The sequence below is a fragment of the Gymnoscopelus braueri genome (assembly GCF_963280865.1).
Source record: "Gymnoscopelus braueri genome assembly, chromosome: 3".
In the NCBI taxonomy this organism is placed as follows: Eukaryota; Metazoa; Chordata; class Actinopteri; order Myctophiformes; family Myctophidae; genus Gymnoscopelus; species Gymnoscopelus braueri.
Window position 1 is genome coordinate 16,564,146 of NC_137612.1, and position 27,734 is coordinate 16,591,879.

General features: G+C 41.7%; 1 protein-coding gene across 1 annotated transcript; it reads right to left on the minus strand.

Annotated features, from left to right (window-relative positions):
• Positions 1-7,637: 7,637 nt before the first annotated feature.
• On the minus strand, positions 7,638-27,492 carry LOC308082351 (G-protein coupled receptor 22-like; the record flags this gene model as incomplete). Its single annotated transcript, XM_080424072.1, has 2 exons — positions 27,377-27,492; positions 7,638-9,300 (listed from the first exon to the last, which is right to left on the minus strand). The coding sequence occupies exon 2, from the start codon at positions 9,186-9,188 to the stop codon at positions 7,638-7,640; it is 1,551 nt and encodes a 516-aa protein (XP_080280198.1). The 5' UTR covers positions 9,189-9,300; positions 27,377-27,492.
• Positions 27,493-27,734: the final 242 nt, after the last annotated feature.

The window sequence follows — 27,734 nt, forward strand, 5'->3', positions numbered from 1 at the left end:
GCACACACACCCTTTTTCTGAGAGAATGGGAATGTTACTCTTTTACTGTCGCTTTATGTATATTATGTCTGGATAAACTCCAGACATAATGGAGCCTTTTGCAAAGGCTAAAATATAATTTTGATAGCATGTTATGTAAACAGATGCAAGGTCTTTTGTAGACCAGCCGCCTATTACACGAAAGGAGAATTAAATAAGCCTGGATTTAAGTCAAATCCAGGTTTGACAATGTCTGTTCCGTACAGCCTGGTTTATTCCATTCCATGAACGCCAAGCCAGGCTGAAAAGGAGCGACTTTGTCGAACTAGACTGTGTCGAGCCAGGATAATGAAGCCAGGCTTCACGTATTCCTATAAAAGACCATGAAAGTCGATAGCAGAATCCTTGAACTTGACCAATCATGGAGCCCAAAACCAGAGTGGCGTTCTTCTCTGTGGCTGAACAGCAGCACTGCAGCAACTCATGAAACAGGGCAGGCGAGATCCCCCCCCCCCCCCCCCAAGTATAATCAATCAATCAATTCTTCAGCGTGGTCTCTTCATGTTGTAGTTTAGTAATGAATGGCTCAAGCTGCTCTCAGAGCCCCTTTTATGCCAGGTGAGTACAGGTGATGGCCCAGACCCCCACCCCTGGCACTCCTGGTACCCCATGAAGACAAAGGCATACATTTGCATCCAGTGGCGTACCCACTGTATAGAGGCAGGGCAGGTGGTCGCCTGCCCAACTAAGATCTCGACTCCCCTAAAAAAAACAAATGACCCAAAAACCCCAAAAAGTGTCATTGCGTGCTTAATGTCCTCAAAGTCACGCATCCAACACGCTTTGAACTGAGCAGATTGGACCTTCCATTCCAGAGATAATTGCCAAAACATCTTTAAAACGGCAATTTTCGCCGGTTTTCGATCGCCAATTTTCGATTGAGTTGAAATGTCTTTTTTGGGAGTAATAGATGGGGGGGGGGGGGGGGGATCTCGCCTGCCCTAAATGTAAATCCTGGGGACGCCACTGTTTGCATCACTATATAGGTGAGGGTCGCTCTGCTAAATGGATACAGTGGTGATTAGCTGCCTGATCACGTGAATGGACGAGGAGGCGGGCTAATGGTCCGAGTGCCACTATTCTGTTTTGGATTTTTTTCAATGCCTGTTTTTCAGTCAGTCTTTTGCTTCATTTTTTAGGGGAGGCGAGATTTTTGTTCCTGCCTCTACGGTGGGTACGCCACTGATAGCGTCACAATCATTTTTAACCACTTAGCTTTGGCTATTCAAAAATTCCGAGTGCCGTGCTATGAGCTTGTAGATCTGCTATTTTTGAAAAATCTTGAAAATATATGCATATCTTTGAAATATATATACATTTTTAAAGCTAACATTTTTAACTCAAATCTTTGCTTCTGGGGGTCCCTGGCACAAAACATTTTCATATGGGGATCCGCGGCCAAATGTATATCAATTTAGGGGTCCTTGGCATGAAAAAGGCTGAAAACCACTGTTCTAAATGGCAGTGGTTCACACATTTTTAGCTCAAGAGTCTTGAGGCTTGGGTCCCGGCTCCCGGGGAGACATCAAATTTCTCTTTTGGGTCTTGAGTCCCAATACTCAAGACCCAAAAGAGTCTTGAGTCAAGACCCAGGCTCCCGGGGAGACATCAAGTTTCTCTTTTGGGTCTTTAGTCTTGGGACTCAAGACCCAAAAGAGAAATTTGATGTCTCCCCGGAATCATACGAGGAAGTAAAATGTATAATAAGCAAGAAAGGAAAGACGGCCACAATAAATGGATCCAGGGAGAAAGCATGGCAAAGTATCGCCGACAAATTAAATGCACAAGTCGTCCAAAAATATATACAATTTATATACAATTCCATAAATATATAATTCAGTTAGGCTTAAACATGAGTGAATATTGGAATTATCGCCTACTATTCTACAATGCGATAGCCTATTATATGCGCCATGCATCCAACCAATGTGTCTGAGTCTGTGCTCAGGAATGTGTCAAAAACAAAAAAATCTCCATGAATTCAAGGCTTCATGGAGTGTGTACTGTAATTGATAGAAAATAAGTATTTTATGGGTGAACAATTTTTTTAAGTGTCTTGTTCATCAGGGACACTTTGACACATTGCTGACGCCTGGGATCGAACCTAGGATATATGGCTTGCCAGGCAGGCTCTCTAACCATTCAGCATTCAGGCAGTTCTACTCTGTAACAGTATTAGGGGTTTCAGGGGAAACGAGCAAAATTAGGAATAATATAATAAAAGACTGTCTATTGCAAATAAAGCGTCATGTCTCTCATTTTTTACAATGTATCTGATATTACCTTTATATTATTTAATAAATTAAGCATTTCATCCTCTATATATTGTCCAGCAACCTTTATGATAAAGGCGAAAAAAGATAGTAGACCCGTGGGAGCCAGATTGCTCAGATGCCAAGGTTCCTGTGCTGGGATTCAATCCCATGATCTTGTGGTCTGAAGTCAAGAGCTTTTCCGACTGAGCTATGGATAGAGCAGCCGCATAGTAAGCAGAAGTCACACTTTCAACTCCCACCCTCGCCAGGGTCAAAAACGTTATATTTGAAATCCGAACGTTTATGTTATATGAATGAACGGGTCAAAAATGGAGAAAGTGCAAACACCAGGTTGAAGTTCATCCATGACGGTCATGACAGATCCAGACTGCACTAGCGATTTGTTTACATTCGACCGCATGGCTCATTTGCATAAGACGGTACCATATTGATTTTATCCCACTGTTGAGGGTTAGGGTTATATTTTACCCCACTGGAATACAGTGACTGATATGAATTAATAATATACTGGACCATACATAAAATGAAGAATACCTTGTGATGTCAGTGACATTTTATTACAAATGAAAATAAAAATAAGAAACAGTGCAGTAACAATACGTTTTCGTATAGCAGCAATTTTGCATACATATAAATATCAATATATTGTCTGTCGGGCGGAAACCTCATTATGGCCAAAACTGTTACTTTTCAGCATAAACATTCTAAAATAGCAAAAACAGCAGATCGACAAAAAAAACAGGACTCACGCAACATAATTTGGCAAGACACACCATCTCCGGTTTACTTCCCGTATCGGCATAGTCTCGTGTAGCTATCTGCGTGAAGTGGGCGGACGCCAACCTGCTTCCGGTCTCCTAAAAAGGCGTCCGCCCACTTCACGCAGATAGCTACGCGAGACGCGAGACTATGCAGATACGGGAAGTAAACCGGAGATGGTGTGTCTTGCCTGATAAAAGTGTCAAACTCCCAAAATCCACCAGAATACTGGAAATTACATCTACTCTGTTAAAAATGTCCTGGGGGGCAGCACACTCCCACACACTGGGAAAAAATCTCCTGTTATCGGACGGTCTGAGGTTGGCAGGTATGATGATAGTAACTATGCCTAATCGGGAACAATGCAAGTTGAGAATGCATAACTCCCCACCGATTATGCAATATCCGTTGTACCCATCTGTCTGTCTCTTTTTATGCCCATATGGAGATCTCTGTATCTGTCATTTTAACATATTAATTTCTATATAGCCTTGTTTTACTGTGTAAGTGTTGCAGCAGTGCTTTTTGCTGCAGGGCTGCAACCCACACATATGACATTAGTTCATCCATACTGCAGAGGTTTGAAGCGCCTGCCTCCTACACAGTACAAAGCCTATACACAACGTTTTCCAACAGTACAGTGTATTAGCAAATATGAGCCATTTAAATTGAGTTCAATGCATAGAGTAGGGTACTGAAGATTAGAGTTTACGTTCAGTTTCATACTCTGCACCCATTAAACTCTAAGTGATTTAGTGTCTACCAGATTACATAACTATGTTTTACAAAAATGTGTGATGTTCATATTTGAGTATATATACAGTAGTTTTCAAAATTGCAGTTCAGCATGGAACTATGGATAAAATAAAGTCAGTGCCAGCAATAAATGTGTCACTGTTTATTTTCAGCCTACTATTTAGTATCTACTAAGCAGTAGGGTTTCACTTTGGACATGCTAAAACTTAATTTGGCGTAGGCCTACTAAATAGTATGTTAGTATGCAATTTCGGACGGGCCGCAGCGATTCACATTTGAAAGAAAAAGGTTCTCTCACAGCAGGTTTCTTCTTTGGCCCAATTCTTTATGGACAAAAATGCTGTCACAAAAGCTCAGCCCTGCAAGTCTTCGGCCCAGGAGCAAATTTCATACTTAATGCATTCAATAAAGAAAGTGCATGCAAAATGTATGTAAGTAAAGCAAAGTAAGTCAGTAAAATTCAACAACATTTTCTTCTGTTAGTATTTTTTCATTTTATTTTTTGCAATGTGAGGCATTCACATAAGTACAACACTATGGAAGAAAATTATACAGCAATTGAAGGGGGTTGTTATATTCATATATATATGAAAATGTGCGATTATTCAGCAACACATTAAATCTGTGTGTGAAAAGTTTGTGACAGCATTGGAGCACTGAATATAACAACAGATTGTACAAAGTCTACAGCAAACACTAATCCTATTAACAATTATGTTTGGTGATGGTCACTCCAGTCCGACGTCCCGTTGGTCCGACTGGCCCCATTATAACTAACCCTGTCCCTAACCCTAACCTCACACTACCTAACGCTTGTCGGACTATTGGGAGACCAGGTGGTGACACAAAGTTAGAAGCTTGTCACAACTAAAGCCCTGTATGTAATCTAGTAGTGTCAAATAACCACTTAAACCGTAAAATGTACTTTGTTGTACATAATGTATATAATTATGTATATAATGTACATTAAATTGTGAAAATAGCAGATCTACAAGCTCACAACACATCACAAAATGATGCGTTGTGAGCTTGTAGATATGCAATTTTACAGAATGTTCACCTATTTTTGCAAAATGTTTGCTAATTATGACAGGCCCGGATAAGGACGCTATGGTTGGTTAATGTCCAATATACTGTGTAAGCACATCAAAAACAATGAACAACATAGAGTTAAAGGTAGGGTAAGTGAATTTTTTTGGTCAAAACAAAAACAATTTTGTTAAAAGGTTAGAGCACTATTAGAGCACCGAAGTCTGACGTCACTGCCGCTAGAGGGTGCTCTCCCCTGGGTTGTGGCTTTATCTTTTGTGTTGAAACCCCCATAGGGGAATCTTAGATCACTGAACTGTGTTCCAAACATAAACACACCAACTACACTTCCGGGTCTGAAATCACTGTCCTTACAGCAGCCGCGTTTATGGGAAATGTAGTTTTGGGTCGTTTGACTCGTTTCTAGCGTCTAATGTGTTACTCTTTGGGTAAATTTGTACATTTGTACACTTCAGTCGATGCTTCATATCCATGAGTAAAATCACCGGGATGATGTGTTTATTTTTCAAACACATCTTATATGAGGCGATCTAAGATTCCCCAATGGGGATTTCAACATAAAAAATAAAGCCACGACCCAGGGGGACAGCGTCCTCTAGTGGCAGTGACGTCAGGATATTCTGATAGTATTCATTGCTATATAATGTTTGTTCAGCGACAGGGGTCTCCCCATCTCTCCAGCTCTTTAATAAACAGAAAATACATTTTCAGGTGGGTTGCACATTTTCAACCAATCAGAAGAGAGTACCCATTTATCTGCTTCAATTTTATAGTGTTCCAGTTCCAATTGTGTCTGCTCATTTCTTTGTGTCATCACTTCCAATTTCACTTGTTTATCCTGTATCCTGTATGAGTTCTCTCTCCTGATTGGATAGAATTGGTATCCCGATATGAAAATGCATTGTCTGTTTATTAAAGAGCTGGAGAGATGGGGAGAAAAAGAAAAAAACTCTATACAGCAATGGTTCCTATCAGAATATATAGTTATTTATGACTTATTCTAACAAAGGTAATTGCATTCTAAATGAGTTGCTTCAGCCTGCCACATAGTATGACCACGATTATGCTTGTCACATACCCATAAGTCATGGGCCAAGCATTGTTACTTCGAAGACACATTTTGTTATACAAAATCTAAATAATAATATTAATATAATACAAAGAGGGTGAGATGGAACATCACTTCACATTAATGAGCTTTGTAACAATGAAAAACATTTGATCATCATAATGACTCTTCAGGCAAAGTGAAACTAGTATCTATACTTGCCTATAATAATGATTTAACTTGTTCCTCATTGTTCTTTTTCAGCAAACAACCAGCCTCCTGTTTCGCCTTCAAATTCTAGGTCATAATACCACAAAATTAAGACAGGGTATTATGACTTAAATCAAAGTAATTTATTTGTATTTAAAGGGGTTGTAAGTATTTTTTCTTCTAAAATAGCTCTGCTCCGATAGCAATCATTGCCATTGTAGTGTTTCTACAGTAAAAGTCTCTCCAGCTCTTTTACTCGATTATTAAGAAGTGTTCTGGACACGGTATCCGATGTGCTCCTCCACTCAAAAATGCTGTCTGTGGACACAGCCCCTCACACCAGTGGTTCTCAACCTTTTCAGGCCGTGACCCACAAAAATAATCATATTTGAACTGGGGACCCCCCACCCTGATAAGCACTTGGAATGTGGGAGTTGAGGCGCCACAACGGCTCGCAATGCGAGGCGTTGTGAGCTTGTAGATCGGCTATTTTCACAATGTTTGCCTCTTTCTTAAATTATTTGACAGTTTGGCCAATGTTTGACCAGTTTGTTGATTACTTTTGATGCAGTAATGGTCTTTTTTTTTGTATTAAAAAGGTCTTAAAAGTCCTTAAATTGTCACTTCACTGTCATCTGGGGACCCCCCAAAAATCATGTGGGGACCGACTTGGGGGTCCTGACCCACAGGTTGAGAACCACTGCCTTTACCCCACCTTTAAGTGTGTCCACATTTCAGTGTCTGCTGTAGAAGCTGCCTGGGTGCATTATTTGAGTAGTTACAGTATGTAAACGCTTCTATCAGTGTGTTTGATCATTAACATTGCACACAACTCCACATGTAATTACTAGGCTTCTGTCTTTGACAGTGCAAATTATGTACACCTGTGTGTATTTGTTGTGGTTGATTTAATTGATAACGTTCTTATTCACCCGTTTCCTAGGCTGTGAGTTTTCCACTTCCTGTCGATTTCATTGGATATCATTGGTCATCTGACCAGTTTCATTGGATTTCATTGGATCAAATAGACAGGAAGTGGAAAACACACAGACTAGGAAACAGGTGAAATCATTCGAAACGTTCTTATTGCAAAATAAAATAATAGCAAAGATAATATAATACAAATTACAAAGTATTTCAACTGCAAGTGAAGACTGCTTACAGCCAGGTGCTGTTTGTTTCTTTATTGTCAACACTGCACACCTGCCTACCTACACTCACCTAAGCTCAACTGCTTTAATTCGTTAAAAACAGCTGGTATCAATATTGGACACTTTGTTGCATACGCACACAGGAGACAACAATGCATTCTGTGTTTACTGCTGCATGGGGAATATAAGGGGACTGTGTTCAGCTGCTGGTAGTTACATTAAAGTATTTACCAGAGGTCAAATGCAATTTTTCACATTACATACACCCATAAAATATCATAATGGATCAAACCTGTGACACCTGTCCGGTTACTGCTAACCTACATGTGCCCAGACTCTATGCCTGGCTCACAGGGCCTCTGCCAGGCAGCGGTCAGTGGCCTCACTGGCTTCAAGTCGCACCTGCTGCTCACCCTTTCTGTTTTCCACCCAGGAATTGTGAATGACAGCGCCCCCTGGTGATGTGTCCACTTGTAGCAGGGACACCACCCTCTTCTTCACCTTGGCACGAAGGGCACGGCGCAGCTTCTGGCGAGTAAATGCATAGAGCAAGGGGTGGGATACAGTGGTGCCGTAAGCCAGGGCCAGGAACCAGAGGCGCAGACTGACCAGGGCATCGCTGGGTCCCACGCCCAGGATCAGAACATTGGTCACAGATAAAGGAGCCCAGCAGCCGAGGAATGTGGAGATAATGAGGAGGGACATCCTGAAAACCCTGCGCTGGCGTTCGCGCCGATCCCGGTGGCGCCGCACAGCTCGCCGCAGGGCAATGATGGCAGACACGGAGGCCTGGACCCCCAGAGTGGCCAGCATGGGGGTAGCAGCACCAACGGCGGAGGGTACCAAAGGAGTGGAGGAAGACAGGGCTGGAGGGGTGGCTGCTGTTGGAGTGGGGGAAGGGGATGGAATGAGAGGAGGATGGCTGAGCTGCTTGGAGCCATCGGTGGTACAACGTTCCCCTCCTGCCTCGCCACTCTCTATCGTGCCGGGCACAGCTTTCCTCTTCTGCCTCTTATGGTGCCCTCTGCTGGAGGGCCCGCCCCTCTTTTTAATTTGAGAGCCAATGCGGATGTTCAGAGCCCTCAGTATTCTGGAGTAGGTGAAGAGCATCACCACCACAGTGGTAAAGAAGAGGGGTACCTGCAGAATAAGGTGGTAGTACATACCAAGTCCTGTATGGTAGCCTTGCCCACCCACACATAGCAGGGTCCGGTTACGCAAGGTGGGCGCCAGGGTGGCACTAATCCCAGGGGACGACGAAGAGGAGGAGCGCGTCATCAGCCTGCTCTCATCTTCACCCTCTTCGTCTCCACTGAAAAACTCCACCTCGATGAACGGGATGAAAAACGCCCCCACGGAGGTGATCCAAACGGCGGTCAGGAGGAGCGCGGCTCGGCGCATCGTCAGCAGCCTGTTGGCCGGCCGCACCGAGATGTCGTAGCGGTCCAGGCTGATGACCAGGACGTTGACGGCGGTGGCGATGCTGGCGAAGGTGATGCAGGCCTCGTGGCAGCAGCACAGCAGAGCCAGGTTGGGTCCCGGGGGCAGCAGCACGACCACGAGGGTGAGGGGCAGACACAGCACGCACACCGCCACGTCCAGCACGTGCAGGTTGACGGTCACCATGTTGCTGACCGTGTCGACCAGGCTGGACTGGGACCAGTAGAGCACCAGCACGGTCAGGTTGCTGCTGAAGCCGAGCACGAGCTCCAGCATGAGGAAGGCGGTCAGCGACACCTGGAAGCCCAGAGAATACGGAACGCCCTGCCACGTGGCGGCGCCGCCGGATGAGCCGCCCGCAGCGCCCAGCTCCCTGAGGAGACCCGTTCCTCCGAGGTCAGCCATCGTCCCGGCCCAGTTGCCGGTAGCCGGACCGGAGGTGTAGCTGTCTGTTTCCATGGCAGCAACTCAGTTGTCATATATGTCGGCTGTCACGCTGTTGATGAGCTCCCGCCGTGCGCCGGGCTGAGCCTGCATGACGCAGGGATCAATAACAGCTTTAGTGACAGTCCTGGCGGAAAGGGAGACACAAGGCAGACAGATGAGAAATGAACAGTGGAGGAAAGAATCAAAGAACATTACTCTCCCTCCGGAAGTGTCAGACAACTTGAAAGCTCATAACTTTGGATAGAAAAGTTATCTAATTAAAATGTTCAGGATATAGCTTAAATGTACAAAAAAGAACAAAAATACTCTTCAGCATACATCTATCCCACTAACTTTTACATTTTGTGTAACATATCATCTTCACTATACTATACATGTGCTTGCAGATTGAACAGGTGCTGCATTATGCATCAATCCAGCCCACCGTCTGTCTCCCATCAGTATCTCTGATTACCATCTTGAATTCACTGAAGGCTGGGCCCATGCATCCACGCAAGCTGCCGGAACCACAGGCCAGCACAACAGGCGATCACTAATATGTGCCAGGATTCAGAAGAATGGGCGTACTGAATGGAGCTAAGTAATCAGACCCATGGGCAATCAGCTGGCGTCGCAATGGATCAGCAAAAAGTTATATATTTAGCAACATGACACAAAATTGGTTACGATCTTTGCTCTTTAAACCAGGGGTCTTCAATGTTTTTCAATGTTTTTCAGGCCAAGGAGAAGAGAGTGATGAAGCAGGGACCCCTACTACATATTGTATTAAATTGTGTTGCAGATTAAACTTTTTCATAGATTTCATACAAAGCTTCATAGACTTGCTTGACAGCACTCATCAGTGTTGTGTCGGTTCATATTTTTTGTTCATGTGCATTTTCAGACATTTAACCCTCAATACTTTCGGCTATTTTCGGCAGATGCTTCCCCCAGAATAGGGGTACGCTAGGGTTCAAGTAGTAGTTGACTTGATTTATTTATTCGCACAATAAAAAACAGTACAAAGGTAACATTATTAAAACAACGCAGAAATAAGAGCAGGTGAGAAAGGAAACATATAGGGCTTATACAAGGTTCTCACCTAAAATAATAAACAAGTAGTAAGTTAAACTTAGTAATCAAACATAAGACATGACAAACAACAAGTACCTTGTGTGCAGTTGAATATGTGTTTGTGTGTGTGTGTGTGTGTGTGTGTGTGTGTGTGTGTGTGTGTGTGTGTGTGTGTGTGTGTGTGTGTGTGTGTGTGTGTGCTACATTATATGGTAGAAGCAAGTGGAGAGACCTGATTCATCAGGCTGGCCCTCAGTCTATGTTTAAAGTTACTGAGTGAAGATGAGGAGTTGGCAATAAGTATGTGTGTATTCCAGAGTAAAGAACCTCTGTCTTTAATAGAGAACTGTCTATAAGCGGTACGGCTGAAGGGAGGATGGAGATTGTCGGATTGTCTAGTATTATAATTATGAACTTGAGATTTGGTCTTAAAATATTCTGAGGACCCCCTAAGGGTCCCGGACCCTCTGCTGAAGAGCCACTGTTAAACCCAAACCACAATTTATTTGTCATGGTTTTATTGTCAGGGAAATAGTGACTTTATTGAGTGGTGTTAATGTATACTCAAAACCAAATTGATTACGATGTGGTTATTCCTAATGATCAATATCAGATTTATAGAATTACTGCTAGAAAAACATGGACGAAGAGCAAGAAGCTGCTGTAACCTGGAGGGCAATGTGATTCTCTTCCACCACTTTAAAAACATAAGCCCTATACTGTACTTCATTGTATGACAAATACTGAAAATCACCAATCTACAAGCTCACAATGCATCACAATTTGATGCAATGTGAACTTATAAACTTATAAACTTATCTGCAATTCTTTTTTAAATGTTGAAATCTTTGAAATGTATTTATTTATTTACTATATTATTTATTTATTATTAGTAGTAAAATTTGAATAATAATAATAATCTACATAGTCAGTACAATTGTAAACATAAAACAATGAATTTAAAACAAAAGTGAAATAAATAAAGCAATAGACACAAGCAAAGCATGGATTAATTAAAAGATGGATTTTGAGTGGTGATTTAACTCACTGTTTCCCAAACAGTGGGTCGGGAGTGGGACCCATTTGTGGGTCGTGAATCCATTTTCATGGGTCGCGAGGGAATATCCCTTTATTTTTTGTTATCAAAATGGTGTCATTCATTATTATTATTTTAAAAGATTTCCAAAACATTTTAAAACAAATGCAAACATTTTTCAGAAGGATTTTCATGAATGAAATAAAAAATAATCAAAGAAATTCCCTAAATTACACAACAAATGTTTAAGAAATAGTGAAAATAGCCGTACGCCTAATTTATCTTTTTGGTCTCGAGCTAAAAGGTTTGGGAACCACTGATGTAACTGATACCCTGATATCTTCAGACATAGGGACCCTAGTGGCCCCATCTCCCTTAGACTGTTTTTTTTTGTTGTCCTTTAAATCTAACAAGGTGCATTATATAATTATTTTATATATAATAATAATAATAATAATAATAATAATAATAATAATAATAATAATAATAATAATAAATAAAATAATAATAATACAATCGTCAATATAGTAAATGATTAAAAGAAAATATAATAAATTACTATCAATATAATACATTTGTAAAAGAAAATATGATAAATTACTATTGGACATGTCTGGATTATTATACAAACGGCAACCAAACCACAAGCTCTTTATGCAACTGAACTGGAGAAATACGTTTAGTTGAGTGATGGACTCCATTTTCTCTCCATGGCTGTTGCCATAGCAACCATGGAGCAAGAGTCTAGATTAATGAGGGTACAGATGCCGTAGCACTGAGGTGTGCTACACCAGAGTCTTTGGTGACACCATGCTAAGTGACACCATGCTAAGTGACAGGCCAAAGACCACCAAAGGGATAACAAATCAAGTAATAATCACAGCCTGGCGATAATAACAGACATGATGTGCTTTCACTGTTAATCTAATCCACTTGTTCTCACTGTGGGGTCCGTGGAAACCCAGGGGTCCTTGAGCAGGTTTCCAACAAAATGAGAAACAGTTTAAACACTTAAGCCCTATTTGTTTTTTGGGCTATTTATCGGCTATTTTTGAATAATGGTGACATATTTTGACACATCCTCTCATATAGGGAGTCCCTGGCACAAAAGCCTTTCAAATGGGGGTCTGCTGCGGCCGAATATACAACCACTCATCTAATCTAACCAGTACTCTCAGTACTCACACGTGGGGAGACAAACTAATTTATCTAAAATTAAATTCTCAGCGTTAAAGTTTAAAAAATTTACCCAAATGGACGGGTCACTTTACCTCCATTTTAATTTAATTAACAGTGAAGATTTAGCTGTGTGCCATTTAGTGTTGAAATGGGGCGAGAACTGATTTCTCTTCAAATGCATGATGAAGAGAGGTGAAGAGGGACACAGGACAACACTGGAGATGGAGACAAAGGCTGGGGTTAGAATTGGTGATAGCATGCAGACAGCCCTGCAGTTACTTTGCTTGACTCCTGCTGGAGGTTTCCGGCTGGTACTGTTTCGTGACGTGAGCAGACTGACTGATCGACCATAACAGGCAGGGATTGAGGGAGAGAGCAAGAGAGAGAGAGAGAGAGACAGACAGACAGACAGAGAGACAGAGACAGAATCTGGAACACATCTGTGCATTCTCTTCATTTTAAGAATTCTTTGGCTATTAAAAAATTGCGGATATACAAGGTCATAGCGCGACACGCTTGTAGATCTGCAATTGTTTTTTAAATCGTAGAAAATCTGTGCAAATCTTTGAATAGCCTATTTTAAAGCGAAATTGTTTTACTCCGATCTGTGCTTCTGGGGGTCCCTAGAACAACATATTTTGAGCTGGGGGCCACGGCCAAATACATATCATTTTGGGGGTCCTTGAAATGGAAAAGTTGGAGCACAACTGATATAGCAACATACTGTTGGGAACTGTTAGGGAAAAAATATATATGTATTTCCGGTCTCAACAAGGCAAAAAGGCCAATCAAACATTTCACTGACTGGAGTTGTGTCATGTCATTGTAACTGAGACCCTTCAGGACAGAAGGGCAATATGATAATTACCTCCCATAAAACGTGTGACAAACTATAATGCATTGTATATGAAAATCAGTCCTCTTCATCAGAAATAGAAAATGTGGATTTCTGTTGAAGGAGTTGACTCTTGCAAATAAGAAAAGTGCCTCCTCGGAGCACAGGTCTTTGCCAGGCCGTGTTGCCTACCCTGGGCCCGCAAACTTTGGGAAGCAGTCTTAGCCAATTGGAATGGGATCTGAGAAATCGGACTCATATATGTTGATCACATGAACCCAGAGATAATGAGTACCGATTTTGGTGAGTTTTGGACAAAATCTGTAGTAGTAGCAAAAGGTTATGGCAGAAAATTTAATCTGGCACAAACGGAGCCTATGAGTTGCGTCATGATCCAAGGAATCCAGGGGAAAAAAAGATGTTAATTGTACGACCTATGGTTCAAGAGTCATACTGTAGGCCAAAACGTGAAGTGGGCTGTTGTAGCGCCACCATGAAAAGATTAGAAAGATTTGGGATTGAGGTTCTTGCTTGGCTTAGAGCGTGCAAAGTTTCCCAGCAATCGGGCGCTGCATTCATGGTGTGTGGCATTTTGTGCAAAACGGGCCACAAAGCCAATCATAGCCAATCGGAATGGAATATGAAAAATATGACAGATATGTGTTGATCACATGACTACAGAGACAATGTATACCGATTTGCATGAGGTTTGGATAAGATAGTAAAAAGAAATATGTTGGGCATAAATCTGTGTCATGGTGGCGCTCAGGGGCGTCGTTACGCGGGGGCTTCGGTCGCTATAGCCACCAATGTTTTATCCAAAGCCACCAATAAAAAATTTAAAACAAAAATAAAAAAACGTTTTTTATTTTTTAGAATTATATATCTATAACCCTAACCTAACCCTACCCCTAACCCTAAAACCGAAATAAAGTAACAAAAAACGGGGGGAAAAGTACCCAAATCCGCCGAAATCCACGCGCGCGGGGGGGAGGGACACATGCACGCGCGCTGCGTGTCCGTTGCCTGGGGGGCTAAGCCCCCAACCTAGTAGAGACCTAGCAACGCGTCACTGGTGCTATAACTAACCGGTTTGAAAAACAATTGGGTGGAGATTCTTCCTTGGCAAACTGGGAGTGTGCGTGCAAAGTTTCACGCCGAGCGGTCCAGCGGTGCTTGTAGCATGTCGTGCAAAACGGGCCCCTCCAGAAAACCTTGAAAGCCAATTTTAGTCAATCGGAATGGAATCCAGAAAAACTGACAGATACATCTTGATCACATGACTACAGAGAAAAGGTCTACAAATTTGGGTTAGGTTTGGACAAAATCGGTAGGAGTAGAAGCAAAAACAGTGTTTTGCAAAGAAAACGCAAAATGGTGTTAATATTGTCATGTGGAAATGGGCGTGGCTTATTTGGGGAGTTGCGTAATGATCCAAGGAATCCAGGGGAAAATGTTTTTCATTGTATGACCTACGGTTCAAGAGTTATAGGCAAAACTATAGCGCTTGCAAAGTTAAAGCGCTTGCAAAGTTTCACGACAATCGGACGCTGCGTTCATGATTTGAGGCTTTATGTTCAAAACTGTCCACTCCTGCAAACTTTGGAATCTTAGCCAATCAGGATGTAATATGAGAAATCAGATAGATCCGACTTGATCACATGACTATAGAGATAATGTGTACCAATTTGCGTGATGTTTGGACAAAATCTGTAGGAGTAGTATAAAGAGATGTGTTTTGCAAAAATCTGCCTCCTGGTGGCGCTATAACAAGACGATGTGAAACATTTGGTTTTGCATGCAACACACACACACACACACACACACACACACACACACACACACACACACACACACACACACACACACACACACACACACACACACACACACACACACACAGGATAAGCATGTGATGGAAAATGATTTAATGGATGAGTGAATGGCATAGGAAAGGTAGAGCACCATGGCAAAGAAGCATTACAGGTAAACAAGATGCCCCAGGGAGAAAAATGTAAAGGATGGAAAAAAGCCCCCTCCCCTACTCTCTCCGGCATGGTTTCCTCCAACCCCCAAGCAAACAGGCAATCCCAAAGGACTGCCTGATGTATGGAGAACAGCATTATTCCTGCACAGGTTCTGGCCTGGAGATATTTATGCCAGCCCTATGTATAGATAACCAAGACAATCCGCTCGGCTTGAGAATGGCGATATGACGGCAGAACAATTACTAGAGAATCTTGCATTGGCACTTCGGTAAAGCACTTTATCAAGCAACATTGCTATAGTCCATGATTTAGCTGGTTCTCTTTACAAGAAAGAGCCAGTTAAATAAAGATTAGATTAGAGGTTGAGGAACAAAAATGACATAAAGAAGAAGTGTGAAGAAACAATCCAATGTAACACTGATAAGGTAGAGGTGAAAGGTCACAAGGATCTCCAGTGTCTGCCCATGGAGAATGTAACACTCCTTGACCTCCTCTTGCATTAAGGTTCACTTGTGAGTCAAAAGAAGTGTTTCCCCTTCTTTTGAAAGTTCAATGTGAGCCCGAAAGAGATACAGTAGGTTAGTTAACGGCTCAGGGTTGGCTCAGTGTCTAGAGAGATGAAAGCATTGCAGGAGCAAAGCATGGCAGGAGCTCAGCCCCAGTCCTTTTTAAATTCAGATAAAACCTCGGCAACAGCCAGCTCCCCATTCCTGATGATTCGTCAGTGAGTCAGAGGCAGAGTGTGATGAAACCCAGGTGCACTGCCTCTAAAGCCGACTTCCTAATTAAGTCCCCTGCAAGTACAGGAGGTTCACTTGGGAGTCGAGTGTTTGAGCTCCTGGTTGTGTGTGACCAATGTCTAGCATTACATAAAGCAGTGGTGTTTTTCAGACCGTGGCATTCTTCGGATCATATCAAGGTGTTGAAATTAATCAATGTACAGACGAGTGTTGAGGAGCCACAGACACATTAACAAGACTATTTCCTCTCCTCTCTGACCTTCTGATGAGGTTGGCTGACCTTCTGATGAGGTTGACTGACAATTTTAAGATCGTGGAGATTGAATGTCTACTGATACTCTGAAACTGTTAGGGATGAGATGAAACCTCAGATACTCATGGAGAAATTGATTTCGTTATAAGGCTGACGCAGTTTGTAATCAAGATGGGAGGTCTGTAATCAAGATGAAAATATTACATGAGCGCACAAACCTTTATGGGGCTTTATGGACCTTTATTCATCCTATAAATAGAAAGGGAAATTCAGTTTCAGCTCCAACCAGCTGATTCACATCCATGTAAAATTATGGAATCTGGTCACATGCAGGCAGCACAGACAGGAAGAAGGCAAGGCATGCTGAAAACAGTGGCCAAACAGGGACATAATCTGGAGTTATAGATAAGGTGAGAAATTGGAATGTGAACTATAATGCAATTTAGTTGAACAAATGTGAGCAGGCCTGGTGTTTCGGGCATCAACTCGCGAGATGAGAAACGGTAGAAACTAAGCAAAATAACTTTTTTTTTTTTTTGGCTGATTTTCGTTTTTTTCCATATTAACACAGTTCGAATGTCGAGCAAGCTTTCAATCCCAACAGATATCCGTTTTAACGTCATTAAATGGTTAAATTTGTATAGTAAAGTAGGCTCCTATTCTGCTAGTCTGTGTGCCTGTTTGTGAGTCCTGTGGGCGGAGAGTTTGGTAGAGAGTTGCTAACCCGAGAGGTTTCGATTGGTCATAGCTAGGCATTGTACTCCGGTTACAAGCCTAATCCCCGCCCATCAGTTTCGCTCCTCTCTGTGGTGGTGTAAAGTTACTAAGTACATTTACTCAAGTACTGTACTTAAGTACAATTTTGAGGTATTTTACTTTACTGGAGTAATATCCACTGGGTGAATATTCAACCTGAGGCTGAAACTAACTTCACCACGGTGGACCCTGGTCCAGAGCGTTAGTGAGTTCCCTCTAACGCCCTGGAAGACTCAAGAGTAGTGAAAATAAACAAAACCATTTCGCTACTCACTGAAACAAAGGCTGTTTTGTGTTGTTGAAAGTCTATTCTCGGAGGTGGGAAGCCTCTCAGCACCCCAGCTACTCTGTAAAATACACTTTTTGGGCAGAAAATGTCCGCAAAACGGAAATTATTTTTATTTACTCCACAGTGCCCTCTACAGATTTGGTTAATGGTAAGTTCAAATTGTCCAGATCTGTAGAGGGCGCAGTGGAGTAAATAAAAATAATCTCACTAACGCTCTGGACCAGGGCTAGGAAGCGGCCAGATTGCGTTAGTCTTTTTCGGGACAGAATCTAGTTGTATAAACAATATAAGATTGTAGCGAACACAGCCCCCAGTGAGGTCAGCCCCAGCTAAACAACAGGCCGCTCGACGTTCGTATGGAAGTATTTCACTGAAGATGTGGCCAAAACAACAGTGGAGTAACGAGGCTAGGAGCTTTAGCATTGTTAGCTCGTCGCCAAGCGTCATGGCAGAACGTACACCTGGTGTTTGCATTTCTCCATTTACAACTCGTACATCTACATAAACGTTCAGATTTCAAATATAAAGTTCTTATCTCATGACCATGGGTGTTATAATTATGTACGGGCCCTCATAAGTACCCGTATCTTCCTTATTGTTAAATAAAAAGCATTTTGATCCGATTGATGGCCATCTCCGGTTTTTTTTTTCAACTACGCGGCCGTATCGGTTGGGGGGGGTATTGCACTCCTGATACGTTATAACTATGAGAAAATGGCCGCCGATCGGATTAAAATGCTTTTTATTGAACAATATGGAAGATACGGGTACTTAGACCCACCCGAAGTGAATGGTAACATCCGTTGTCATGAGGTAAGGACTTTATATTTGAAATCTGAACGTTTCTGTAGATGTACGGGTTGTAAATGGAGAGTGCAAACACCAGGTTGGAGTTAATCCAGGACCTAGCTTGTGCGTGTCTTTATCATTAGTAGGTAAACCTCGACTATAGTCGACTACCAGTGGGTCAAATTTAGTGGTGGAAGAAGCACTTGGTGGTAGCAACACCACAATATAGAAAGTAAAAGGCCTGTGCTCAAAATGTTACGTTCAAGCAAAGTAAAAGTACAAAAGTATTGGCATCAAAATATACTTAAAGTACCTAAAGTAAAAGTACTCAAATGTTTGAAAATAGCTGATCTACAAGCTCACAACACGTTGCAATGCGCATTGTGAGCTTGTAGAGCGGCTATTTTCAAATAGCCTATGTATAAAATACCTAATTTTTTTTTACTTAAGTACAGTACTTGAGTAAATGTACTTAGTTGCTTTCCACAGTAAAAATCCGAAAATGGGGGAGTGGTTAGAGGAGTGGCTAGGTTGAATAAATTACCCATTGTTCACGCCCATTACCTGGAGCTGAGAGGTGCTAGAAAGTGGAAATTCTTTACAAGGGATTATCTCAGTTTAGACTATTAAAGATGACAAGATTCAAATGATCACATCTTCTTCAAATGTGTTCCAATTTCAATGAATGATACATCATATGAAAGCTTATATTCTGTACTTTAACAATCTGTAATAAAATGAAAAATGAAAAATGCCCCCTTGCTGCCTAAAGCACTGTACCCGCTCACAAATAGTAAGTGTAAGTATATAGCTAGCTTAGAAAGGCACTACATGTACAGTAACTTAATGTTACAGGGTCCTTAGGTAGCTACTGTACACAGCTTGAAAACATTTAGATTTAACCTAGGGTGAATTGCTCTTTGTATATTTCAGTTACTTGTCATATCTGCCTTGTGCAATTTTTGATTACGAAGCCTAACAGGTTTCATATGTTCCAATGTTCAATGCCAAACACACAATTAAATCGTTAATCGCAATTATTTGAGTGACAATTAATCGTCAACTTAAATGTGTAATTGTGAGAGCTCTATATATATGACACTGTTCATCAAAATTATATATATATATATATATATATATATATATATATATATATATATATATATATATATATATATATATATATATATATATAATGTAAATACAGCATACTCTAAATTATGTTATTTCAATTATCATTTTTGTTGTCTTGCTTTGGGGAAATATGGTTTGGAAAGTGGGACAGCATGATTTACTGTACCTAATGTGGGACTAAAAGTAATTTAGTCAGGCAAAAATGTGTGGAAGGGCATGGATTGTGCAATAACACTTGTTGTTCACAGGGTGTTAAGACTTCTAATGCATTATTTTGAACTTTTAAGGTGAAGAGAAAAGTTATACTCAACTAGAAAGGGGTGCCCCGTGGAGCGCACATCACCACCAGGTTGGGTTGCCTACCCAGGGCTGTGTAAGTCAATGGTTGCAGCTGTCAGGACCTGAGGAAGCTGCAGGGATAAATAGTGTTGTTAAGGGGCAGAAGTGAAAGTGCTTTTGTAGGTGCTCTATAGAGGCCCATCAATGTGATTCCAATTTGGGGTTGATTGAATGTTGTGTTCATGATAGGTGGTGTTTTATGTATGAAATAGTCCAAGGACACTGATTGAGTGTGGGACAGAACAGGATGAAGCGAAACATATAGAGTATAGACAGATGGTTGAGGATGGTGCGTCCCTCAGCTGCGGCTGTTGGCCAGGCCCTGGAATGTTGCTAAATTGACTATTCTTCTTTCATCAAAGAGAAATGGGTGAAAAAGTAGCTTGTACATTCTGCCAGCAAATATGGGGACAGAAAGGACCCCAAGTCCACAGAGGAGTTTCATGTGCCGTCTGTTTCCAATGGTTCATGAAAACTGTTCAGAGGATGGATACTGTGGTTATAGACGATGATGGCTCTCTCACATGCAAGGACTTGTTTTTCCATCTGTGCATTACATAGTGTTCAATAATTATCCATAATGCAGTATGTGGTAAGCAATGGTTTTATATGGTTTCAGGTTGTATGTGTTGCCTAATAAATGTATATCTGATAAATGCATCAAACGTATTATGGTCTATTCTTTTGTTTGATGCTTTTCTATTCTCCATGTAACGTTCACACCTATAAGCCTAGGTTTTGTAACAGCAATAACATTGTAAATCGTAAAAAATGGCCTCCAGTGTTACTGACCTGGAGCAAGTTTGTGCACACTTGCAGGCAAGCATGGGCCTGCCAAACCAACTCCTCCAAAGGTCTCACAGTAGGCAGAATATTTGGTCATAAAAGCCAGAAGTGGCCAACCTCCATGCAGACTATGCAGATAACACTCATAGCTGAACGCATGTATTTATCCCTTGAAGTGTCAGCAGCCAATGATAAATACCAAGAAGACATAATGATTCTGATTCTGAATGAAGACTCAGCTCATCCAGACATCCACCCATGCACTCCATGAACGGTATTGACATAAAGAAAATTGAAGATTTCAAATACCTAGCGTTGTATGTAGTCAGCAGCAGAAAGGACTTCCTGACAAGGAAAGGACAGTTTCATCCAAAATGGCAGTCAGACGTCTCAAGAGCTTCCGAGAGCTTCCGAGATCAACCTTGAAAGCCTGCGTGGAAACAAAGTATCCTTCCCTTCAGTGCCAGAACATGGACAACAAATAAAGAGCTCTGGGATCGTCCTGATGGAACATACACAAGACTTTCTCTTCCTGTGAAGTTAGCATGCTGAAATGATAAGCTATTATTTTTGCACCAATACAAAAAATCTGTTTGAAATCTTGTTTAAGATAATATCATCGGTAGGCCCTTTCTAAACCGTCCACACCCCACTTTTGAGAAGTAGACATAAATGGTTCCTCATTATCTTATGAGGACCAATTATAGGAAGATAAGGTTGAAAATGGGTGACGTGCTCCTTTAACCCATTGATACCTGGAACGCTTCTGTGTCACTTTAGATGCCTTTGGCTATTCAAAAATAGCAGATATACAAGCTCATAGCGAGTGCCGCGCTACGAGCTTGTAGATCTGCTATTTTTAAAAAATCGTGAAAAAATATTTTTTATATTTTTTTCAAAAAACTGTTAGGATTTAGATTTTTTTTAAAGAATCGCCTCAGGTCTCAATGGGTTAAGTATGCTGACAACATGACATGGGTGAACTATCCCTTTAAGCATGTTTTACCTATACAAGTACAGTAGGGTGGGGGCAGCTTTGATCCTCAAAGGGAGTTTGTTCCACAACTTCACTTGTCCTTACTGTGCTAGACCGTGGAGTCTTCATGTACAGCTGACTGTCAGATCTGAATGACCTGCTGCTGGGGGATTGTTCTAAATTAAAGTTCCACAATATAAGGGGAACTTTGACTGAATGCAGCTTCTTCCAGGGGTTAAATGGCCCTTTAATGCTGTCGTTATTTGGTGTAACGCACCAACCTCACTGAGACAAACTCCTTGTGTGTGCAAACAAACAAGGAAAGAATATTCAGATTCTCATTGACGTTTTTGTTTCAGACATATTATTTATTTTCATAAATGAGGCTATGGGGGAAGTGGGTCTGGCCCTGTCTAACCTACAAAAAATGATAATGCAACTCAAATACAGGCAGCAAGAAAACCTGGAAACATTTGCCAGCAAGATGGAGGGAAAGTGAGCCATCTATGTGGTTGATGTGATGGACCAGCAAAAATATAATAATAATATATATATAATAAATATGATATAATATAATATTTTCTTTCTGACAGCAGGCCAAAATGGATGCACAAAATTATAACTTTAGGGTGAGTGAAGTGCTTAAGGTTTGGAATATACAGAGTAAGCTGAAGATCTCTGAAATCTTTTATAGTTATTCTGTTATATTAATGTCATACAGTGTCATAATGTACACTGCAACGCAATCTGGGAGACAATAAATATGATTATAGCGTGATTATTTACAGGAATTTAAAAAAAAGAGAAAAAAATAAAAGAAAAAACAAGTAAAGAGATCGTTAGATTTTCTGGGGTGAAAAGTTAGTTTTCGCAGCTTGCATTTTTTTTTTGGACCACAATGCTGTATTTGCCTGTCACGGTCTGTCTCTTTCTGTCTCTGTCTCTCACCGTTTTTATGTCTCTGTCTCCGCCTCTCTCCTCTAGCCACTCCCACATTCTATTCCACCTGCTCATTCCAAGCCCCCAGAGTTGCTGAGAAACATTGAAGCTGCCACCCCAGTGGCCAAAGCTGGAACTGCAGGCGGGGAGAAATACATGCACGCGCAAAACATACTGAGAGATATTTATATTTATACATATAAATATGTAAACATATTATACATACATACATATGCATTTACATATAAATATGCATCTCGAGTGTATTTAATAAATATCTCGCGTTCAATCCTTGACACACGGGCTGCCGTAGAACGCAAAAAGGACACTAGTGCGCATGCTCATAACTCTATGGGGGGTCAAAATCGAACCAATAATTCTACTTCCGGCAGGTTTCCGGGTGCTTCAAAACGCCAGTGAGCACATTCATTGAAATGATAGCTGGGGGCGGGGCAATCCGCCCTCTAGTTATATTATACCTCTATGGCTCATTCCCCTCAGCCTGTCCTGTGTTAACCATTTAAACCCCAGTATCCGTATAGCGGGGGAAACATTCACAGAAAATAACCAATCTATGCAATGCGTTGCTGCGAAGCATTGTGAGCTTGTAGATCGGCTATTTTCAGCGAAGATATATTAATGTAGAGCCAAAACAAAAAGGTCACTAGAGCCCTGAGGGACTCAAACAAGTACAGTATAGGGTTTAAGTGGTTAACTGCCCATCTTGTTCACCTGTGTCCTGTTAGCCCTTGTGTGTACAGTATATACAGTATACACACACACCCTTGTTTTCCCTTGCCAGTATGATGACCGTATTAGGGTTTTAAAGTTGACATGCATGCATGCCACTGGCCTATTTCCTCCTAGATAATGATGATTGGGTGTTATTGTTATGTATCTCAATTCATTTTGTTCCAAAAACTGTGGAACTGTTGTCAGGAAGGTGGCTCTGTATCGTTTACGATAGTCAGTCACTCATATTTCATACAGTCTGTTTCTGGTGAAAATATAATAAATTTGGCGGCGGTAACGAAAAAAAACATCACATGGATGCACCTGGGACGTATCATCAGTGTCGTAGCCTGGGGTCAACAGGTGTTTCGGGTCTCGCAACATACACCCTCGCCCAGGTGACCCAGCCGGGGTTGATCAAGCCCCGACTTACGTCCCACGGTCAGTCCTCTTACTTAGGGCAAGACAGTGCCACTCAATCCGCTTGTCCGGAACTACTCTGCCGGGACCGGGGGAGAGGAGAGACTCTGGCAAGCGGAGGGACTAGGCTCTGTGGATGGCCTCCTGGCCGGGCTCCTCCTCCATCTCACCAGGTCCAGGACCTGAGCGTTGCACCAGACTCCCCCGCTCCAAACATTTCATTCTGGCGTGATGGTTTCTTGGGCCGTGGTGGTATTGCAGGCTCCCCTTGCGGCTTGCTTGAATGGCCCTCCTTAAAGGCCTCACTGTGGATTTGTTGGGCTTCTTCCTCACGGAAGACACAAGCTGGGGCGCCAACCCATACTGCTCCCGGATGCCGTCTACATTCCGGCTGTCACTCGTCTGTCACTCGTCTGTCCGGTGGTCACCAAACTATTCCTGGTTGTCACGTAGTCTATTCCTATGAGCCACTATAAATAGAATAACTATAACGAAAAAAACATCACATGGCTGCACCTGCCACCTGGGACGTATCATCAGTGTCGTAGCCTGGGGTCAACAGGTGTTTCGGGTCTCGCACCATACACCCTCGCCCAGGTGACCTAGCCGGGGATCAAGCCCAGAACTTACGTCCCAGGTAGCTACCCACGGTCAGTCCTCTTAGGGCAAGACAGTGCCACTCAATCCGCTTGTCCGGAACTACTCTGCCGGGAGAGGAGGACAACATTCCTTTAAACGTCCAGCCTCCCCTCCAGCTGTCTGATCATGCCTCCGATTTCCATAATCACCACTTCCATCACTTTTTCAAGAACGTGAAACATGGCACATTCTTTATTTATCACTGCAATACTTATGACAAACCAGTACTACAAGGGAATTATGATAAGAACAATACAATAATAAAAACCAATAATGGTTGATGCTTCCATAAAGACTCAGAGTGCTCTCTCCTCATATAATATACAGACACCCCACCGTCAGTGGTGCAAACACCATGCACACAGAACAGTTGAACATCAGGACACCTGCTGAGGCTGAGCACTCTTCTTGATGAAAGACAAATGGCCTCATCCAATTTACCAGGTGGTATGTTGTCACAATTTTGACATAATCGCCCAATCGCAATTATTTGAGATAACTGCATTATTTTGCATAATCGCCATAATCGTTTCCATGTTGAAAAATGATCATATATTTTCAAAAATAGTGGAACTAGCAGATATCCAGATCGGCTGTAGATTGACTATTTCCACTACTTTTAAACACACTTTGAGAATAAAAGTATTAAAAAGTTTAGTTAGTCTATGTACTACTCTAGGTCAGCAATATACGTTAATGTAGTCCTATTTGTTTTTATGTATGATGCATGTATTTAAATGCATACATTTGACATATCCTGCGTTATTAAAACATCATAATGAAAGTGTTCTTACAGCCATTACAGTCTTTTGAATGACCTGTATGGAAGTGCATCAGCTAAAATTGTGAAACTAATCTATTATTCAGCTAAGATTTCTCAAAGAGCGTATGAGCTATTCAACCGAGTGATGCATCAAACCCTTCAATGACTGTGTTGTCCTGTTAGTTAAATTATTTATTGTTGAGCTTAAATATACACTTGAAATAGAAAGTCACTGAGAACCCGTGATGTTGGAAGAGTGGGAAAAATTAATGCAAGAACAGTCAAATAATTTAACTCAGATTTGTGTGCACAGGTGCACATGCTGCAGTGCATATCATGGTCTGGCAGAAACCTCATATCTCCATATTTCAACTTTATATATTTTTTCGTAAATTAATGCCCTACTTCGTCAAACAAGAGCGTCGCACAAAAGCAGTGAAAATAACAGATCTACAACAATGCATCGCAATATGGAAGTGTGCAGCGGACACACCTGATCTATTGTACAGTATGTAGATGATGTATGGCCATTGTTGGACAGAAAGCCCCTTAGCTAAAATGATGAGGTTACTTAACTACAGCAGGAGGCAATTAGAAGACAATTAATCAAATTGCCCTGCTGGTTGCAGCATGAGAAGGATTAGGGAGGAAAGGACTCGTATGGGTCCATTTATACACTCACTTAAAATAACACTCTGGATTTAGCTGTGCACCTACAAATGTGTTTGGGTGACCCGATAGGTCATTGGTTCTCAAAGTGGGGTCTGGGGACCCCCAGGGGTCCTTGAGGGAGTTCCAGTGGGTCCCCAGCTAAATGATAGATTAGGCACCAAATGGACCCTTATGGGTCTGTAACTCTGAGAGTGTACAAATGGAACCAAATGGACCCGTTAGGGTCCACTTGGTTCACATTTGTACACTCTCAGAGTTAAATTGACATAGATTTTACAATAGAAATTGCGGTCCAAGTGATAGAAATGCCATTAAATGGGGGTCTGTAGCCCTAATGCATGTCAAACTGGGGGTCCTTGAAATTAAAATGGTTGAGAATCACTGCTAGAGCCGTAAAAAATCTTCTCTTATGGGGGTCCCTGGCATATCTTTTGAAATGGGGGTCCGCGTGCTAATAAGTGTCAATTTGGGGGTCCTTAACATGAAAAGGTTTGAGAACCACTGCGATAGGTCACATACCACATAGGGGTGCAATGCCCTGACCAGCGAGTCCAGCGGGCTGAACCATTTGTCATTCCCCTACTCTCTCTCTCCTCTATCCATGTCAAATAAGGCTTAAAATGCAACAACAACAAAAAAACGTACAAAGACGCATGTGTCATATATTTCACACTATTGATTTCGAACACAGGTACTGTACATCAGTGGTTCTCAAAGTGGGGTCCAGGGACCCCCAGGGTTCCTTGACGCAGTTCCTGGGGGTCCCAAGCGAAATTTGTTAATACAGCTATTTTGAATAATTTGGAAAATAATTGAACGCAGATTTTCTCTCATGGGGGGTCCCTGGCACAGTGCATCTTTTCAGATGGGGGTCTGTGACCAAATACATATCAATTTGGGGGTCCTTGACATGAAAATGTTTGAGAACCAATGCTGTATAAATATTGACACGTATGTGTGTGCAAGCGTACCCACTGAGCTACACAAGCATGCACATATGCACATACAGTAAAGGCCTATAGGCACACTTTGATGCTCAGTAGCCATACATGTTTGCAGTCAGAGCTCGGGCTGCAGTGAGACATCCCACTGGAGCGTGGGAGAAACACACACAGCTTCAAAGCCTGTGTCAAACATACTCCCACATATTGTTTTAATAAAAACACACATATTTCAATCCTGTCGATCAATATTGCCGACATGGAACAGTGATTTAATAACTTAATCACTTACTCAATTACAATAAAGTCAACTAATCATATCTTTATTTTAATACCACAAAGCTTTGAGCACCAGTTATTTATTGCAAAGAGATTCATACAATCTGCAATTTATGCTCCATACTGTACCTGCTACCAGCCCAGATAGTGTAATTGTAAAGGTACAATATAGCCTATACTACATTCCTAAGTGCATGCAATTTTGCAATGCATGTTATTGCACATTGTGTTATGTAAAAGTGAAGGTAACTTAGGTTAGGTAACAGAAATGAGAAGTGTGGCTGTAGTTATTATTGCAAATAAAATAAAGTTAGGCTAGGATGAATTGAATACACAAGACCCCAACGGAAACAAGCCATAGAGCTTTCTTGGGTTTAATCCTTTTTCGCATCCTTTTGTAATGAACTGTACTTTCTGCCCTTTTTTGCAAACTGCTAAATAAAGTATTCAATCAATCAATCAATACGTGTAAGATGAATGGATAAAAACTATAGCTGTTCGTCGTTCCTGTTAAAATGATGTGAACCAGCAAGCGTTTGAAGTTATTGCAGAGATATCATATAGATATAATGTTTTACTTGCCAACTGTTGCAACATTCTTCGGAAGAAACTGTATGTTTTGGTTCAGATCGCTATTAATGTTTAAATATACTGGGTCTTACCTCCGTTGTCATCAGACGAACAGATCCATCTCTAGAACGTGTGTCTCCGGAATGGAATGGACCCTCTCTCCTCTATCTGGACCAATCTACCACGCGCACGGAGGTCTACCACAAGCTACACCAGTGGCAACATTGTTGCTTAATGTCCGCACGCACGCGCTGGGGTCTCTAGTCAGATTCACTCACAGGCGTTCGCCTGTCTTACCTGTAACTCTGACTGTAACCTTAACTGCTGTGCCTCCTCTGGGCGACTGAATTTCCCCCGCGGGATGATAAAGGTATCTATCTATCTCTCTGGAGGACTATTTCGCGCCCCAATGAGGAGGAATTGATGTACTTTATTTAGTAAGTAGAATGA